Raw genomic sequence first — 19,697 nt, forward strand, 5'->3', positions numbered from 1 at the left:
CTTACTGCAGCAACACCTCAATGGTTCACTAGAATTTTGCAACTCGGCAAGTATCTTCCCACCTCCAGGCATCATTCTGACCATGTCAGATGCCAGAGCAAGGGTGGCCCCACAGTTCAGTGATGCCTCCCTGTTGATTCTCCTCCAGGCTCAAAAGAAAGGTGGCAGGTCCTCTTCCCCAGCAAAGGCACGAGGAGATCCTCCTGCCTGAGCAAGCAAGTCTGGACAGAGGTTGCAGAGGAGGTTAGTAGCCGTGGGGTCACCTGTCGTAACTGGGTGCAGTGCAGGAAGAAGATCAATGACCTCCTACATTCAGCCAATGTAAGTTGTGCGGTTTCACTTAGCTTACTGTGATCTGCTTGTTCTCAAATGTAAAGGCACACGGTTGACGCAGCCATCCTAATGATAGCAGGCTCATATCATAATGATAGCTGATTACTGACTGCATAGATGAGACCAGTCTCCCTTGTTTCTATCTTAGCTGAGTTTAGACCCATGTCAGATAGTCATTATGACAGCAGTGACATTCCCCAGATGCAGAATAGGGGCACATGTTAGTACAGACATTTAGAACTTAATAGTGACTGCATCCTTGATCTTTCAGAAGAGGGCCCACAACAGTAGGGAGGCGGCCAGGATCGGTGGCGGAGTGTCCAACCTGCGGTTTCTATCTCGAGCTGAAGAGGAGGCGCTGGAGTTAGTCGGGAGCCAAAGAGCACATGCCATCGAGCTCAGGGTCCCAGTTGAAGAGTGATTATTGACAAGCACAGAATGAATCCAAATTACATTTTATAGAGAAACACAATGCTGTAATTATTGTGATATGCGTACCATAACACCTAAATGTCTGTTCTTTACATTGTATCTTGCAGGACATGGCTCAAATACTTGGGGACAATGAGGAAACAATGACAACCTCTGTGGATGAGCTACACTTAGAGGATGCCCCATCCCATGACACTCCTGCACCTTTCACTAGCACAGCTACACTCATTTCTGTGGGTATCCAATCAGCATTCGATTCATGGTCACAAGCTGGTGAGAGCACCACAGATGTATTTGAGCAGCTGGCTGAGGCCTCCGACAGTTGGAGGACTGTGGGTGGCCAGGCCCGTGCTCAGCCCCAGGCTGTTGGCAAGCCTCTGGTGTCGACAGCACAGGGCATGCTGAGGTTGCAAGGAGAGGTAAGGCAACATCTGTTGGAGATGCCAGAGGCCTTGAGCAGAGGATGGAGGAGTCCATCCATGCCATGAATGCTGCCATATCCCAGACATGTGAGCACATGGCTTCTTCCATCGAGAGGATGGCAACCCTCATGGATAGCCAGATCTCTCAGATACGCCATGACCTGCAAACCCTTGCCTTGGTCATGACTTCAAATCAGCAGTGGCAAGGCGAGAGAAGGACCAGGAGCCTGGAGACTTTCCTGCTCTTAGTCCTTCTCTGGAGAGCAGGGAGTGCCAACAAGCTTTGAGAGGGAGGAGGAGAGGCTGCACTCCATATCTGGGGGCTCCCCTCAGAGCGACTTGAGTGTGGACACAGGCTCCTCAGCACATCCGCCAGTGAGTCCAGCTCCAGCAGTCGCAACGCCTGAAGACAGTCCTGTACCGTCAGTCATTCCCAGGCCAAGGGGCATCCAGATCAGCAGCCTGCCACCAGTCCAACTGTTGTTGAAAAATCCAATCACTCTGGAGTCCACGGGATTAAAGCAAATAAAGACTCTGTGACCTTTCTTCAGACCTGAAACGTTAACTCTGCTTCTCGCTCAAAAATCTCTGCCTGACCTGCTGAGCATTTACATCACTTTGTTTTTATTTCAGATTTCCAGCATCTGCAGTATTTTGCTCATTAATTGAAAGAAACCCCTTTCTGTTTATGAAGGCATCTGATTAGTCCATGGGAGCCTTGATGGCCACATGCGTGCTGTTGATCACACCTTGGACCTGTGGGAATTCCACAATGGCCCTAAATCCAATGGCCCTCTCAGACTGACTCTCAGGGTCTTTCCTGTAGTGTACATAGTCACTGGCCCTCCTGAACAGAGCATTGGTCACCTCCTTGATGCAGCGGTGCACTGTGGATTGAGATACCCCACACATGTCACTGGTGATCCAGTGGCATAAAAGTTTAGGGCCATGGTAATTTTGAGGGCCACAGGCATAGGGTAACCACCAAAACCCATTGGTTGCAAATCATCATTCAGCAGTGCGCAGAGGTGTGTGACGACCTCTCTGGACATCGACAGTCATCTCTGGCACTGGCTGTCAGACATCTGCAGGAATGCCATCTGAGTCCTATGGACTTGCTGGCATATCTGGGCTCTTCCTTGCCTTGGTGGCTGCTGCTGCTCGCATCTAGGAGCTGCCTCTTGGGCCTGCCTCCGGCGGAGATGCCTCATCACAGCAAGGGGATCCAGGCAAACAGGGTGAATCATACCCATCTCTTGTAACTTCGGCTTCCTTCAAAATGTCAAGTACGCCTATCTGGACAAAAATTTGTGTTAATTTTGTTTCTGCAAAATTCTGGCACGTGCTCTATGGTGTGGCTTGATATTGCTCTCTCAATTTTTCAATAAGTACAATCCATCATGACTATATCAATACCATTTGAGTTGCTTGCACTGGACCTCCAAAAAAAAATCCTATACAGTTGTCGATTTCTGACCACATCCCCCAGCTCCACAGCAACCACTTGCAGAGTCCCCTTCCCGCTCAACAGTTTCCACTTGCAGAGTTCCATCCTCCCCTCACATCTGCAGATTGAGCTTAGTGACAATGTCCGATGCTAAAAACAATTCCACAAGATAACACATAACTTACCGAACCTTTGCTGGCACCGAGGACTCTCGCCTGGTGGTGCCAGTCTTTTAAAGACAGGAAAATGAACGCATGCAAGTGCTGCACATTATGCAGAAGATTGCAAATGCCTGGTAGGATCATGGTGAATTAGATACAAATTCATGCAAAGCAGTATTTAACAGATTTTAAACTATGATACCGTCGCATCGCGGTGTAGGTGCCGCCATGGAACTTCACTGTCTGAGAAAATCAGAAACTGGCATTACAGCGTTAGCTTCCATGGTGGATAAATCTATGCTCACTTATGATTCTCTTTCCACCTCCCCTTCCCCACCCTGAAAAACCACCCTCAGAATTTTGTAATAGTAATGTACAAGAAGTCTGTACATTGCTCAAAACAATACTATGTTGGCATCAGCACCAGACTGCAAGTAATACAGCTCACTACACCTTTGCATGATACACAACCATAATACTTTTAGACTCACACTCAACATACATCAAACTCTTAAGAATTAGGATTAATCCTAAACTTTCTTTTGTAATATCTGTGGAGTATGGGGATACTTTTGTTTAAACACATTATTATGATAACAGGTTTGATCAGTTCTGGAGCCTGACGTGACGGAATGGGAGCTGAAATGACCTCACTGTTGGAGCACTTCCACCCAGATTAATAGCCAAGGGATGGATGTGGTTTTTTTTTTTGCATCTAAAGATGGCAATGGGAAGCTGATAATTTGAATATTCCACTGGTGTTATTCTGATATATTGACAGAGGAGGAGAAAGCAGTGGGAAGAAAAGAGAAGGACATTGGCTAGGAGGCATAGAGACTAGTTATACACAAACTTTTGAAAAGATATCACAATGAGGAGGCCATGGGCAGGGCCACTGCTTTACAGTAACAAAATACATTCAATGCTGTTTGAATTATGTGAGGTTCCTGGATTCTTGTTGGTGTTTGGAGTTGAAATTTGCAATTCCACCCTTTTCCTTGTGACAAACAATACACAACACTGAAAACTCTGGCTACACATTTGTAGGAGGAACATTGTAGGACAATGCTTACATAAACAAGCACAGCATAGAACTGCTCTCCCTCAGAAAATAATCACTCCAGTAAACCATGCGGCTTATATTGCAAAAGATCTAAAAGATTGTGGGCTGTCATTGGATCATGTGACTACCAGAATGGTCAAAGGTGAACGAGACGGAGCTCGGTCTTTCTTAGCCTAGCAATTCCTGTGTTCCTGTGGGTTTGCGGCTCAGCCTATAAGCATATCATGTGCCTACACATAAATAATATAACAGAATGGTATGATAAGTGGGAAACTTACTGGAGCTCCAATAGGTGCGGACACTGTTTAATGATAGATGAGAGATGAAGAAGTTGGGGAGCTTCAATTCCACATTGGTACAAACTGAAAATTAGCAAGGGACAAATACATTGATTTGACACTCAGGAATATTAAGAACAAATAATTCATCCCATACAATTTAACACTTTTACATAAATGCTCACAGATCAGCCGTCTGTATATTAGGTATAAAAACAACGACCATTGAACATGTTCAAAATGTGGTTTTGGTTCAGATAATCAAAAGTATTTTACAGTAAATCAAATGGAATGGTTACCTGATTAATCGCAGAGAAGGATGCTGTGCTCCAGTATCCATTCGGGTGCTGGAAGGGATCAGAAAGATTTCAGATCAGCTTTCGTTATTGTGGTATCCCTGGAGTTCAGAGGAGCTGTGAATGTGTAACGCTGGTGAACCATGTGTCTTTAAAGGCAGAATACGGTTCAGTCAAACACAGACTGTACACCTGTGCTGCCTTAATTTCCCATGCGTTTACTTCCCACACTGTGAAGCTGATTTGACTGGTGCCAGAAGGTTTAATTAAAGTACGGAGACACCCGCACTCAGTTCATTCACAAGGAGGCGTGTCAGCTAGACAAAGGGGCCGTGCAATGGGGCAGGCTCCTTTTAGGAACCACTGTGAATACAGTAGGTACATGGCTTAGTGAAGCCGAATCCGCATTTTCTTTATGTGAAGCCAGGAAAAGCGAATGTAGTAAAAAAATTGTCCCAAGCAGCGACCTCCTGTCCCTTTATGAACTGCTGCTTAATACGCTCAGCGGCAGTATTCACAGGGGTAAGACCTCTGGAGGGCTGTCCACTGAGCCCATTACTGCCCAGTTAACACTGATTAAAATCGACCCCAGTCGGAGAATTAAAATTGGTAGCAGGAGCCAGGCTAGTGACCTACTGTTTATTGTAGGGCTTTGTCACTGATCCTGTTTATGTCCTCACATGTTTCTAAGGCAGTGGGTTTATTTATATACAAACCACATCATAATTTTGTTTGTGACTAGTATGGAATTGCCATCAGGTTTTTGGTAAGTCTGGTTATAAGCACTTAGCTGTCATATTTCTTTCAGTACCAGGAGCTGAGTACATATATTACACAGGATTATAGTTAAGTCCCACCTCCTCTCCACCCCTGGGTCAAATAATTACTCCACTGACACTTGCAGTTCAGAGCAATACTGAAGAAAACCTTTGATAGACCGAGTGAGAACCTATTATAAATGGATGGTCAAAAATCAGACATTATCAAAATACATTTAACAATAGAAATAAATAGGACATTTCTTCCTGTAATATATGCATCATACAAGTTTAAATCTCTTCAGAAGCAGACGGTGTCAGATGTGTCTTTCCCACGTTTCATTCTATTGCTTGTTATGGAAAGTGGAAGGAGATGAATGTGGACCCAATGTATGAACCATATTTTCTCTACCCACCCGATTCGCTCAAAGCTGGAGATTATAACTTTAGAACTTACAATTTACTTCCTAAAAATGGGATAATTTAATGCTGTTACCACCACCCCCACACCCCCAGCGATGTCCTTCACTGATGAATCTTTCATCGCTGACCTGAACACAGTGCCAGGAATAATGCTTTGACATGCAGTGCTTATGGTCGAGGGCAAATAGTTTTAGTATTCTGCAAAATAACAACGGACTAGCTATCTTGCTGCTTACAGGGTGGGGTCTCTACCTGTTTGGGTTTAGGAACATGTTATTCCCCTTCAGACTTTTTTCCAGATATACACTTAATTCATAAAATTTGTAAAAGTTCAAATTTCACATTACATAAAGTGCCATACAGTTCAGTTTCTTTCAATACAGTATGTGGCACTCTGAGGTGTCACACTACAATATATATTTTGTGTTAAATATACAGCCCACAGGGTTTTACATGGGTTCCGGTCTCTCGGAGTACTATGGCAGGAGGGCCTTAGACTGTGGCCTTTCCCCATTGAGCCTTTGTGGCGGCTGCTCCAAGCTTTAGTGAGTCCCCCAGCGGGTAGTCCTGGATCTTGGAATGTGCCAGTCTGCAACACTCGGCTGTGGACAGCTCCTTGCACTGGAAGACGAACAAGTTTTGGACAGACTAAACAGCATCTTTTACTGGGTTGATGGTCCTCCAGCAGCAATTGATGTTTATCTCGGTGTGCAACCCTGGGAACAGCCCCTACAGCAGAGTCCTGTGTTACATGCAGCTTGGATGAACCTTGACAAAAACCACTGCATCTCTTTCCAGACTTGCTTTGCAAAGGCACATTCCAGAAGGATGTGGATGACAGTCTTGTCCCCACCACTACTGCTGTGAGTGAGGACAGCGCACAGTGATGCTGAGACTCTGGGTGTGCAGGAAGGATCTGACAGGGATCTACACCTTGGTGCTTGTTTGAAAGTTCTGTTGATGAAGTATTCTGCCAAATGAGTTTGACAGTCTGCTCTGGGAACCATCTGACAAGATCCACCATCTCCTTTTCCTGCAGGGCCTCGAGGACATTACGTGTGGATCACTGCCTGATGGACTTGTGGTCAAAGGAGCTTTTCTGCACAAACTTTTCCACAAGGGGCAGGTAGTACGACATGTCCCAATTGAATGGAGCGTTCCGCAGCAATGTGGCCAGATCTATTCTTCATAACACCAGGGACAGATAGAACCTCAGCACATGAGGACACTTGGCGTTTGTGTAACAAGGCTCCTCGCACAGCTTGATGCAGCCACACACAAAGGTGACCATCAGAATCAGGTCGACATTGGGTACGTTTTTCCCCTCTTTAGAGATTTGTACATGGTGTTGCTGTGGACATGGGCCATTTTTGATGTCCAGATAAAGTGTAGAGCACCTTGCACCTGATGACCAGATTCTTACCCACAATGGAAAGTGAGTATCGCTCCCACCTGCCCAGTTTCTGTTTGACCATGGCTACATGCACCTCCAGTTTTTGGTGCACGCTCCAGCCACTCTGAACCCTATCTCCAGCAACTTCAGGTAGCCTGTTCTGACGGTGAAGGGAACAAAGGATCGGTCAGTCCCATTCCCAAAGAACATGGCCTCACTCTTGTCGCGCTTTAGTTTGGCTTCCGAGGTCAATTCATACTAGTCGCAAATCCTCATTAGTCTGCGAATAGACAACAGATCTGAGCAGAAGATGGCAACGTCGTCTGTGTACAGGGAGGCTTTGACTTGAATGCCTCCACTGCCTGGGATTGTCACCCCTCTTATGCCCACATCCTTCCTGATGGACTCTGCAAAAGGTTTGATACAACACACAAACAAGACAGAGCAGAAAGGGCAGCCTTATCTGACTTCAGATTTGATCGGAAAGCTTTCAGATTCCCACCCATTGATTGAAACAGCTCTACTAATGTTTTGTGTAGAGCGTTGGATTCAACTGCAGATTCCCTCCCCAAACTCCATTTTGGAGAACACGTCCATCATGTAGGTATGCGATATTCTATCAAATGCATTTTCCTGGTCCAAGCTGATGAGGCAGGTGTCTGCTCCCCTGTCCTGCATGGAGGTAATCACATTCCTGAGTAACATGAGGCTATCAGAGGTCTTCCTGCTAGGTACAGCACAGGTCTGATCAGGGTGGATCATCAAATCCAGAGCAGACTTGATTCGATTGATAATGATCGTGAACAGAATTTTGTAGTCCACACTAAGCAGTGATATGGGCCACCAATTTCCAATTTCCTCCCTCTGCCCCTTCTCTTTGTTGATGAGGGTAATGATGCCTTTCCTTTTGGATTCTGACATGCTGCCGGCCAGAAGCATACTCTCGTACACATCCCACAGATCTGGGCCAATCCAGCCCCAGAGTGGAATATAATTCGGCCAGTAAGCTTTCACTTCCGGGGATTTTACTCATCTTGAAGGACATGACGGCCTTTGTCAGCTCGTCCAGAGTTAGCGGTTTGTCCAGATATCATTGACACAGTGATGCCCCTACTGAAAGGGTAAATGTATTTGAAAGAACCCGTTTATGATTTAGCTAGAAATAACAAACTGAAGAAATCTTCATTTACGACATAGGACAGCCAAAGAAACTTGTGTGTTTCCTTTTTGGTTGGGATATAAAAGTGTTTTGAGAATTAAACTGAGTTAAAACTAAGTTCAATTTCCCAGGAACTGCATCCCTCATTTTAATAAACACAAAGAAAGATAAAAGTCTACATTACAGGGTAGGATTCTCAAATTGGGATCAGCTCATTCTCTATATAATGTCATCAATCTCCATACCTGTCATAATCAGACTGAAGGGTTACAGCAGATTGGCAACTATTGTCCACCAGCCTTATCAAAACTTTGTTGTTCTTTACCCTGAAAAAATAAGTTTTCATTGACATCAACAAAAATAAAATGTAGATGCTTAAGCTTGGATTGTTTCTCTTTGAAGTCCTTATCCAGCACCCCACACAAACTGGGACTGAAATGAAAATGGTGAGAACAGGTGGCCAGCCATAGCAGATTTGCTTTAAGGTAATAGTTTATTGTTAGTAAATGAATCACAGTCAACTCCAGAGAAAGCCGATTGTAGCGACTTCTCCTTCAGTATTCTTTACAGCCACTACACAGCAGTGCTGGTGTCTCCAGTGAAGCAGAGAACCACCTCAAGGGAGGTGGCATCACTTGAGGCAAAGGGAAAAGATGTCACCAGATGATGCCAGTTGGCAACTTGCTGGCCATAGCCAGGCTGAGTGCCGTCACCAGTCTGATACCAGGGCTTGGAGGGTTAAATTATGAGGGCAGGCTGCATAACCTTGGCTTGTATTTCAATAAGTATAGGGAATTGAGGGGTGATCTTACCAAAGTGTCTAAAACGTTGAAAGGATTTGATAGAGTAGAAACGGAGAAACTATTTCCTTTGGTGGGAGAATCAGAAATGAGGGGACATGATCTAAAAATTAGAGCTAGGCCATTTAGGAGGGAAATCAGGAAGCACCTCTTCACATAAAGGATATTAGAAATCTGAAAATCTCTCCCTCAAAAGGATGTGGATTTTTAGGACAATCGGAGCTTTCAAGACTGAGATTGAAAGATTTTTGTTAGCTAAGGGTTTAAAGGGATAAAGAACAAAGGTAGGGAAATGGAGTTGAGCTGCAGATCAGGTATGATCTAATTGAATGTGTGGAGCAGGTTTGAGATGCTGGATGGCCCACTCCTGTTCCTATGATCCTGGATGAATAGGCCTACAGTGCAGCTTCCTGATTGGTCAACTGTCCAGAACCTCTCCAGCCACTGGGAAAGGCCTCCAGGCAATTAAACAAATTGAAAAATACAGATTCACTAATTTCTAATGACTGTGCATGCACAAAACTTTCCACATGGGCAGCTGTTTGTGGTGAATCTGCCATGCACAGGACATGTGGTGGGTTCCACATCAAGACAGCCGCAGCATGCTATGAAACCACTTTAATAGGAGCAGTTCCACACGGCACAGATGGTGTCAGTCTGAAGAGGTTTCATTTTGTTTCACTTTACCTTTGTCTTTCACCTCAGATCACTGCAGAAACCTCAAGTACCATGGATGCAGGAGACCAAACCATTTCTAAATACTGCAATTCAACTATAAATACGTGTTATTATCAAACAGCAGTTTGAGGAGAATGTTCCTGGAATAGGTCATTCTGCCCCAGCATTGATCATCAGCCCCAATTCTCCTTCACATTTCCAGTGTGAAAATTTTCAATGCAGATTTTATGGAAAATAATTGAATTTTAATGAGATGGGTGGATGATTCAATATAATTCATGTTATATGACAACTCAAAGTCAAAATTACCCCCACTGAGTTCTTGCTACATGGCAAATTCCTGATCTCACACTCCCAGCAACTATCAGGGAATATACCTTTAACCTACCCCCTAAAAATCATTAGAACTCTAAGACCATTGTTTTTTTTCATATATCATAGAATGGTTACAGCACAGAAGGAGGCCATTTGGAGATTCAGCGATCGTAATGTCAAGGGGAGATGGTTAGATTCTCTCTTGTTGGAGATGGTCATTGCCTGGCATTTGTGTAGCGCAAATGTTATTTGCTGCTTATCAGCCCAAGCCTGGATATTGTCCAGGTTTTTCTGCATTTCTACACGGACTGCTTCAGTATCTGAGGAGTTGCGAATGGTCCTGAATATTGTGCAATCATCAGCGAATATCCCCACTTCTGACCTTATGACTGAAGGAAGGTCATTGATGAAGCAGCTGAAGATGGCTGGGCCAAGGACACTATCCTGAGGAACTCCTGCAGTGATGTCCTGGAGCTGAGATGATTGATCTCCAACAACCACAACCATATTTCTTTGCGCTAAGTATGACTCCAACCAGCAGAGAGTTTTTCCCCTATTCCCATTGACTCCAGTTTTGCTCGGGCTCCTTGATGCCAAACTCGGTCAAATGCTGCCTTGATGTCAAGGGCATTCACTCTCACCTCACCTGTATCCCTGCACATTCTTCCTTTTCAGATAATAATCCGATTCCCTCTTGAATGCCTCGATTGAACTTGTCTCCACCACACTATCCGGCACTGCATCCAGATCCTAATCATTCACTGCGTTGAAAAGATTTTCCTCATCTTGCCATTGCTTCTTTTGTCAATTACCTTAAATCTGTGCCCTCTGGTTCTCGATCATCCCACATCTACTCTGTTCAGACTCCTCATGCTTTTGAATACCTCTATTAAATCTGGGTGGGAGGGTGAGTTGTGAAGGGGATGCAGAGAGGCTTCAGGGTGATTTGAACAAGTTGAGTGAGTGGGCAAATGCATAGCAGATGCAGTATAATGTGGATAAATGTGAGGTTATCCACTTTGGTAGCAAAAACAGGAAGACAGATTATTATCTGAACGGCTATAAACTGAGAAAGGGAAATATGCAGCGAGACCTGGGTGTTCTCATACAACAGTCGCTGAAGGTAAGCATGCAGGTCCAACAGGCAGTAAAAAAGGCAAATGGTATGTTGGCCTTCATAGCGAGAGGATTCGAATACAGGAGAAGGGCTGTCTTGCTGCAATTATACAGGGCCTTGGTGAGGCCACACCTGAAATATTGTGTGCAGTTTTGGTCTCATCTGAGGAAGGATGTTCTTGCAATAGAGGGAGTGCAGCGAAGGTTTACCAGACTGATTCCTGGGATGGCGGGACTGACTTATGAGGAGAGATTGAGTCGGTTAGGATTATATTCGCTGGAGTTCAGAAGAGTGAGGGGGGATCTCATAGAAACCTATAAAATTCTAACAGGACATGACAGGGTAGATGCAGGAAGGATGTTCCTGATGGTGGGGGAGTCCAGAACCAGGGGTCATAGTCTAAGAATACGGGGTAAACCATTCAGGACTGAGATGAGGAGAAATTTCTTCACCCAGAGAGTGGTGAACCTTTGGAATTGACTACCACAGAAAGCAGTTGAGGCCAAAACATTGTATGTTTTCAAGAAGGAGTTAGATATAGCTCTTGGATTTAAAGGGATCAAAGGGTATGGGGCGAAAGTGGGAACAGGTTACTGAGTTGGATGATCAGCCATGATCATAATGAATGGCGGAGCAGGCTCGAAGGGCCAAATGGCCTACTCCTGCTCCTATTTTCTACATTTCTATGTTTCCTCTCAACCTTCTCCAAGGAAAGCAATCCCAACTTCTCCAATCTAGCTTCATAACTGAAGTTCTTCATCCCTGGAACCATTCTCGTGAATCTTTTCCGCACTCTCTTTAACGCCTTCACATCCTTCCTGAAGTGTGGCGCCCAGAATTGGACGCAATACTCCATTTGAGACTGAATCAGTGTTTTATACAAATTTAACATAACTTTCTTGCTTTTGTACTCTACGCCCCTATTAACAAAGCCTAGGATACCGCATGTTTTATTAACTGTGCTCTTAACCTGTCTGCCACCTTCAAAGACTTATGCACATATACACCCAGGTCCCTCTGCTCCTGCACCTCCTTTAGAATTGTACCCTTTTATTTTATATTGCTTCTCGCATTCTTTCTACCAAAACATTTCCTGTTTCCCTGCATTAAATTCCATTTGCCATGCGTCAGCTCATTCCACTAACCTGTCTATGTCCTTTTGAAGTTCTACACTATCCTCCTCACAGTTCACATTGCTTCCAAGTTTTGTATCATCTGCAAATTTTGAAATTGTGCCCAATACACTAAGGTGTAGGTCATTAATATTCATCAGGAAGAGCAGGGGTCCTAACACCAACCCCTGGGGAACTCCACTATAAACCTTCCTCTAGTCCAAAAAACAACCATTAACCACTACTCTCTGTTTCCTGTCACTCAGCCAATTTTGTATCCATGTTGCTACTGTCCCTTTTATTCCATGAGCTACAACTTTGCTCACATGTCTCTTGTGCAGCACTTTATCAAATGCCTTTTAAAAATCCATGTACACCACATCAACAGCGTTACCCTCATCACCCCTTTCTGCTACCACATCAAAAAACTCAAACAAATTAGTTGGATATGATTTGCCCTTAACAAATCCATGCTGGCCTTCCTTAATTAACCCACATTTGTCCAAGTAACTATCATTTTGTCCTGAATTATTGTTTCGAGAAGCTTTCGCACCACTGAGGTTAAACTGATTGGCCTGTAGTTGCTGGACCTATCTTTACACCCTTTTTTGAACAAGGGTGTAATATTAGCAATTCTCCAGTCCTCTGGCACCACCCGAGTCTAAGGAAGATTGGAAAATTACCAGTGCCTCTGCAGTTTCTACTCTCACTTCCCTCAGTATCCTTGGAAGCATCTCATCCAGTCTTGATGCCTTATCAACTTTACGTACAGACAGCCTATCCAATACCTCCTCCTTATCAATTTTAAATCCTTCTAATGTCTGAATTATTTCCTCTTTCACCATAACCTGCACGCCATCTTCTTCCTTGGTAAAGACAGATGCAATGTATTCATTTCATACCTCAGCTATGCCCCCTACCTCCATGCGTAAATCTCCTTTTTGGTTCCACTCCTCCTTTTACCACCCTTTTACTATTTATTTGCCTATAGAGGACTTTTAGATTCCCTTTTACGTTAGCTCCCAATCTCTTCTCATATTCTCTGATTTTTCATTTCCTCCTCTGAACCTTCTATATTCAGCCTGGTTCTTGGTTGTCTTATCCCCTTGACGTCTGTCACAAGCACAATTTCTCTTCTTCATAATTTCTATCTCTCTTGTCATCCAGGGAGCTCTGGATTTATTTGGCCTATATTTCCCTTTGTGGGAATATACTTTGTGCGTGAACTATCTCTTCTTTAAAGGTAGCCCATTGTTTAGTTATCACTTTGCCTGTCAACCTTTGACTCCAATTTATCTGGGTCAGGTCCACTATTAATCCATTGAAGTTGTGTTTGCCCTAGTTAATTATTCTTACTCTGGATTCAATAGTCACAGAATCACAGAACCGTTACCATGCAGAAGGAGGCCATTCGGCCCATCGTGTCCGCACTGGCTCTCTGAAAGAGCAATTCCCCTCAGTTCCATTCCCAACCTTCTCCCCGTAACCATACACATTCTTCCTTTTCATGTAACTGTCTAATTCCCTTTTGAATGCTTCAATTGAACCTGCCTCCACCATGTCCTTTTCTATACCTTACCTAAACCTTATGATACAATGATCACTGTCCCCTAAATGTTCCCCTACTGACACTTGATCCACTTGGCCCACTTCATTCCGAAGAACCAGGTCTAGCAATGCCTCCATTCATGTTGGACTGGAAACACACTGCTGTAGAAAATTTTCCTGAACACACTCTAGGAACCCATGCCCCTCTCTGCCCTTGACACTACTGCAATCACAGTTAATAGGACTTAGATATTGGAACACAGAGTAAAATTTCAAAATTTGCTGATGATACCACACTTGGAGGTGTGACAAACAGTGAGGATAATAGCAATTGACTGCAACAGGACGTACACAGGCTAGCAGAATGGGCAGACAAGTGGTAGGTGGAATTTAATACAGAGATGTGAGAGGTGATACATTTTGGCAGAAGGGATAGGAAGACAAAACATAGATTTAATGCTTAAAACCTAATTCTTTTCTAACTTTGTCAGTTTTGATGAAAGGTCACAGACCTGAAACGTTAACTTTACTTCTCTCTCCATAGATGCTGCCAGACCTGCTGAGTATTTCCAGCATTTTTTGCTTTTATTTCAGATTTCCAGCATCTGCAGTATTTTGCTTTTAATATAGACTTTAAAAGTGGACAGAGGGACCTGGGGGTTCATGTGCATAGATCTTTGAAGGTGGCAGGACATATTGAGAACAGTTAGCAAAGTATATGGGATTTTGGGCTTTATAAATAAAGGTATTGAGTACAGAAGCAGGGAAGCTATGCTGAACCTTTATAAACCTCTGGTTAGGCCACAACTGGAGCATTGCATCTAGTTCTGGTCACCACACATTAGGAAGGATGTGAGGGTTCTTGAGAGGGTGAAGAGGAGATTTATCAGAAATGGATCCAGGGATGAGGAATTTTAGCTACAAGGTTAGATTGGAGAAGCTGCGGTTGTTCTCCTTGGAGCAAAGGAGATTGAGGGGAGATTTTGGTAACGGTGTACAAAATTATGACAGGTTTACATAAGGTAGACAATGAAAAGCTGTTCCCATTAGCTGATGGTACAAGGACTAGGGGACACAGATTTAAGGTTTTGAGTAATAGACGCAGGGGGAATGTAAGGAAGACCTGGAGCCACTGCCTATGAGGGTGTTGGAAGCGGAGATGATGAATTAATTAGATGGTCACTTGCAGGAAATAGTCTAAGAGGGCTAGAGGGATAGAGGGGGGTGGCGGAATGGGGCTGATTGGATTGCTATGCAGAGAGAAGGCATGGACTTGATGTGCTGAATGGCCTCCTTCTGTGCTGTAATTACTCTTATGACATGGCTTTCAAAGCTGTTACCAGCTGGATGCAATGGGTGTCCTTGAATGAAAGGGTTTAATACATTTGGTGAAATGTTGAGCAATTCCTATTTTAACCAGTTTATTAGAACAGCATTTAAACAGAATTACACAGCCTTGTGCATCAAAACAGGTACTCTCCATTCTGAGAATTTGATTCAAATTCACCCAGAAGGACATGATTAAAATCTCCTTTCTCTGTTTTTAGATATAAGGCACCTAAGTGAAATTTGTTTGAACAATCTTGTGCCAGGTTCTAGTGGGTACAGATCCACAGAAAGAACAAATATGGTCCTACCCCAGCACTAACTGGTACTGGCACTCAGTGAGGGCACAAGGAAAGCTGGTGCAGAAATTAAAAAGTTCACATTGCACTTTATGAGAGGTATTTTCTGAGTTTGAAAATTGAGGCACTTCGGAGCAGAGGTCTGGGAGCTTCCCTCCATGTCTGACCAAAACTCTTAGCTAATTCAGATTGCTTGACACTGACATGGAGAGAATGGGGTGGGCTCGCATTGGATTTTCCAGTTTTTTTTCCCTTATTGGCCCTTTCTTTTCCTTGGTCCCGCATGGCAGACTGGTGCAAAAGGTGAAGTCACACGGGATCAGAGGTGAGCTGGCAAGGTGGATACAGAACTGGCTCAGTCACGGAAGACAGAGGGTAACAGTGGATGGGTGTTTTTCTGAATGGAGGGATGTGACTAGTGGTGTTCCGCAGGGATCAGTGCTGTTTGTAGTATATATAAATGATTTGGAGGAAAATGTCGCTGGTCTGATTAGTAAGTTTGCGGACGACGCAAAGGTTGGTGGAGTTGCGGATAATGATGAGGATTGTCAGAGGATACAGCAGGATATCGATCAGTTGGAGATTTGGGCGGAGAAATGGCAGATGGAGTTTAATCCGGACAAATGTGAGGTAATGCATTTTGGAAGGTCCAATGCAGGTGGGAGGTATACAGTAAATGGAAGAACCCTTAGGAGTATTGACAGGCAGAGAGATCTGGGCGTACAGGTCCACAGGTCACTGAAAGTGGCAACGCAGGTGGATAAGGTAATCAAGAAGGCATACGGCATGCTTGTCTTCATCGGTCGGGGCATAGAGTATAAAAATTGGCAAGTCATGTTGCAGCTGTACAGAACCTTAGTTAGGCCACATTTAGAATATTGCGTGCAATTCTGGTCACCACACTACCAGAAGGACGTGGAGGCTTTGGAGAGGGTACAGAGGAGGTTTACCAGGATGTTGCCTGGTCTTGAGGGCATTAGCTATGAGGAGAGGTTGGAAAAACTCGGATTGTTTTCACTGGAACGACGGAGGTGGAGGGGCGACATGATAGAGGTTTACAAAGTTATGAGCGGCATGGACAGAGTGGATAGTCAGAAGCTTTTTCCCAGGGTGGAAGAGTCAGTTACTCGGGGACATAGGTTTAAGGTGCGAGGGGCAAAGTTTAGAGGGGATGTGCGAGGCAAGTTTTTTTTACACAGAGGGTGGTGAGTGCCTGGAACTTGCTGCCAGGGGAGGTGGTGGAAGCAGATACGATAGCGACGTTTAAGAGACATCTTGACAAATATATGAATAGCAAGGGAAGAGAGAGATAAGGGCCCCGGAAGTGCAGAAGGTGTTAGTTTCGGCAGGCATCAAGATCGGCGCAGGCTTGGAGGGCCGAATGGCCTGTTCCTGTGCTGTACTGTTCTTTGTTCTTGTTTTGGTCTCTCCTAGGAGATTGAGTGGCTATGGCAAGGTAGGAAGTGTCCAATCATAATGCTCCAGGCATCATGAGTGTGGGGTAGGTTTGATGGACCAGCTGGTCTTTTCCTGCCCGTCATTTTCTTATGTATGGATAGGTATGGATACCCAATTTACACCCAGTCTGATTTTACACTCATTGTGCGGTGGCCGAAAACGCACCACCATGTTGCTGCGCAGCAGCTTATTTAAATACCCTGGTCAGCCCACCCCCTCCAATCACGTGGAGGGGGTGGGCTCTCTGACGCTGGCAATGGCATCAGGTGCCTGTGCGCTGGTGCTGGCGCCATCTTTAAAGGGAACCGCACCCCCTACTGCTCAAACCAAAATTTTTTCCCACCTGCCAATAACAAAATTAAGTATCTGCCCTTACCCACAAAATACCTTACAATTATGACATTCCCCTCCCAAACTGTACAAAGTTCACAGTTCACCCCTTCCCCCCATCCCCTACACTAATGACGAGTGTCTGACCCCACTCCCCCCTTCAGTTTCCAGAATTGCTCATCTCAACCCCAATGAACAAACATAAAAATGAAAGAATAAATTTTAAATCCAAACAGCCAAACATACAGTCCATTAATAACAGTACAACATTTCAATCAGACAGGTGATAGAATAATCGTTCCTTTTGATCAGTTCTTACTGACCTTATGTCTTCAATCTTCATATGGGTACAGACACACTTCACTACAAGATTAGCAGCATCTGCACCATATATCCAACACTCTTCAAACCTGAAATAGAAACCAAAATCAGCAATGTCAACATCTGCGTTTCAATTTAAACACTACAGATTCTTATATGATCAAGTGTCAATTTGGGATCTTGAATTGACATTCCTTCAGTCTTTGTTGGAATTTTCAATGTACCAGTATATTAAAGATTAAAAAGGACTCCCTTGATAATTCACGAGCAGCAGCCTGGCAAGTTTGGTCATAATTCAGTCAAAAGGCCACAGATAGAATTGTTAACAGGTATGCAAAGCTGAAAATAGCAAAGTCAGTACCATTAGGAAAGGCTGTGGGAAGTCGAAGAATTTGAAAATAAAGAACACTTGCACTATTCCTTTCACCTCAGACAGTAAGGCTCTTACCTGACCGTTAATGCTTTCGGACAATCTTTCAGTGCCATTAAGAGATTTTCCATGGCAACAAGAGAAATCCCGTTCTTCTGCAGGCTGGAAAATAAAACAACTTTCTAAAGTCTGCATTTCCCAGGAGGCAGAGGATTATTCCCTGTCTGACAGCTCTGTGGGGACTGGCCATATTTCTGCACCCCAAACAAAACTACTATGACGCTGTAATCCTGACTTGGTGCTTTAATTCGGCCATGTGATGCCCTCTTTTATCTGGATGTATACAGCCTCACATCTTGAAAGCTGTATGAGAGTGTACTGGCTCTGAAATTCCATGGAATTGCCACTGGTCTCCTGCTGTAACTCCATTGTGAAACCAGCAGAACCCCCAGCAGACGTAGCTGAAGATGGCTGGCTATGCTGTTTCCTGGTGTTTCTTCCAGTTTCTCACTGAAGTTACCATGGGAGATTGGTGGCTGCCCAGCAGAGTTACAGGGTCACCTTTTATTGTACTGTGCAACTTTAAATCTCTAATCAATACTTAAACACACAGTGTTGACAAATTGTAGGTGTTGTCAGCAGTCTAAGTCTCAGTGCTTACCAAGTTGATACTGGGCATGTAATTTATGCTCCCTCAGGCTTTATCTGTTGAATTATGATTTTCTTGGCGTACAGGGGTGGAGTTAAGCATACGACTGAAAGTTTGAAATAAATTTGTAGGAAAGACATTGTTTTGTGGCCACCTTTATTCACAAACCAGGCAAAGTCTCTTTTGGATATTTAGCCAGGCGAGTACAGTATATTCCTTTAATGTTACTATATATTCTTTTTAAAAGTACAATGTTCTCCCTGTCCCCACCACCAAATGTTCAGTGTAGAAAGCACTGCTGAATTCTGCTCCAATTCAGAAGTGCTGGGACAAATGGAGCTTTCAAGACTGAGTTAAGATAATTTTTGTTAGGTAAGGGTATCAAGGGATATGAAGCTAAGGTGGGAAAATGGAGTTAAGATACAGGTCAGCCATTATCTAACTGAATGGCAGAGCAGGCCCAAGGGGCTGAATGGCCCAGCCTGTTTCAATGCTCCTAACTGGAGGCTTCTAATACCTCAATGATATTGGTGCTTGCCAGGAAAATAAAGAAACTAGATTCACAAAATGCCTCCTATCCCATTAATGTGACTGAATCAGCTTTTCAGGTCTCCTTGCAGATGTTGTACTGTACATCTGTTTGATTGGTGCTCTACTCACTTGAGTTCCTTTAAGTCTTTGAGATTGGCCATGACTTCCGTCAGATTTCGCAGGCCCTCATCCCCCAGCATGTTGCAGGCCAAGCTACGATAGAACATAACAGTTCAGTTTGACAATGACTCAAGCAGCTCTCCTTATACAACATTTCCTCATGACTAACAAACTGCCTTCGCAACTGCTTGCCTTGAATTACGAAGTCAATTTGGAAGGGTAGCAAAATCTTTACCGTAACTGTGTGAATTCCAGACTAAAAACTAGCATTCAAATAATATGGCACAAGTCACAGGAAATCATACTACACTGCACAGACTCTGGTCAGACCACATGTCCAGAAAGACATCCAATTCTTGGAAACAGCAGAGAAGAGTTGCAAGATCTGGTCACTGAGATACAAAGAAAGACTGGAAAACTTGGGATTTTAACATTGGAAGTGGGATAGCGTTGGAGAAACACAAAACATTAAATAGTATAGGAAACGTAGATGCAGAACACTACTGGGGGGTAAGTTTGACTTTGGTAAATAAGTATAAAAGAGACAACATCAGATCA

At 44.0% G+C, this 19,697-nt stretch overlaps 1 protein-coding gene across 6 annotated transcripts in view; it reads right to left on the bottom strand.

Moving 5' to 3' along the window:
* The window catches only part of nlrc5 (NLR family, CARD domain containing 5), a 248,668-nt gene that overhangs the window by 62,383 nt on the left and 166,588 nt on the right, over positions 1-19,697 (bottom strand). For all 6 annotated transcript variants that reach the window (XM_068049594.1, XM_068049593.1, XM_068049592.1 and 3 more), the window contains 6 exons: positions 19,149-19,232; positions 17,918-18,001; positions 17,472-17,558; positions 8,411-8,491; positions 4,436-4,483; positions 4,137-4,220 (listed from right to left, as the gene is read on the bottom strand). In XM_068049594.1, the coding sequence (XP_067905695.1) occupies positions 4,137-4,220; positions 4,436-4,483; positions 8,411-8,491; positions 17,472-17,558; positions 17,918-18,001; positions 19,149-19,232 (468 nt within the window). The remainder of the gene's footprint in view (positions 1-4,136; positions 4,221-4,435; positions 4,484-8,410; positions 8,492-17,471; positions 17,559-17,917; positions 18,002-19,148; positions 19,233-19,697) is intronic.

This window comes from Heterodontus francisci, chromosome 17, assembly GCF_036365525.1.
Source record: "Heterodontus francisci isolate sHetFra1 chromosome 17, sHetFra1.hap1, whole genome shotgun sequence".
NCBI lineage: Eukaryota > Metazoa > Chordata > Chondrichthyes > Heterodontiformes > Heterodontidae > Heterodontus > Heterodontus francisci.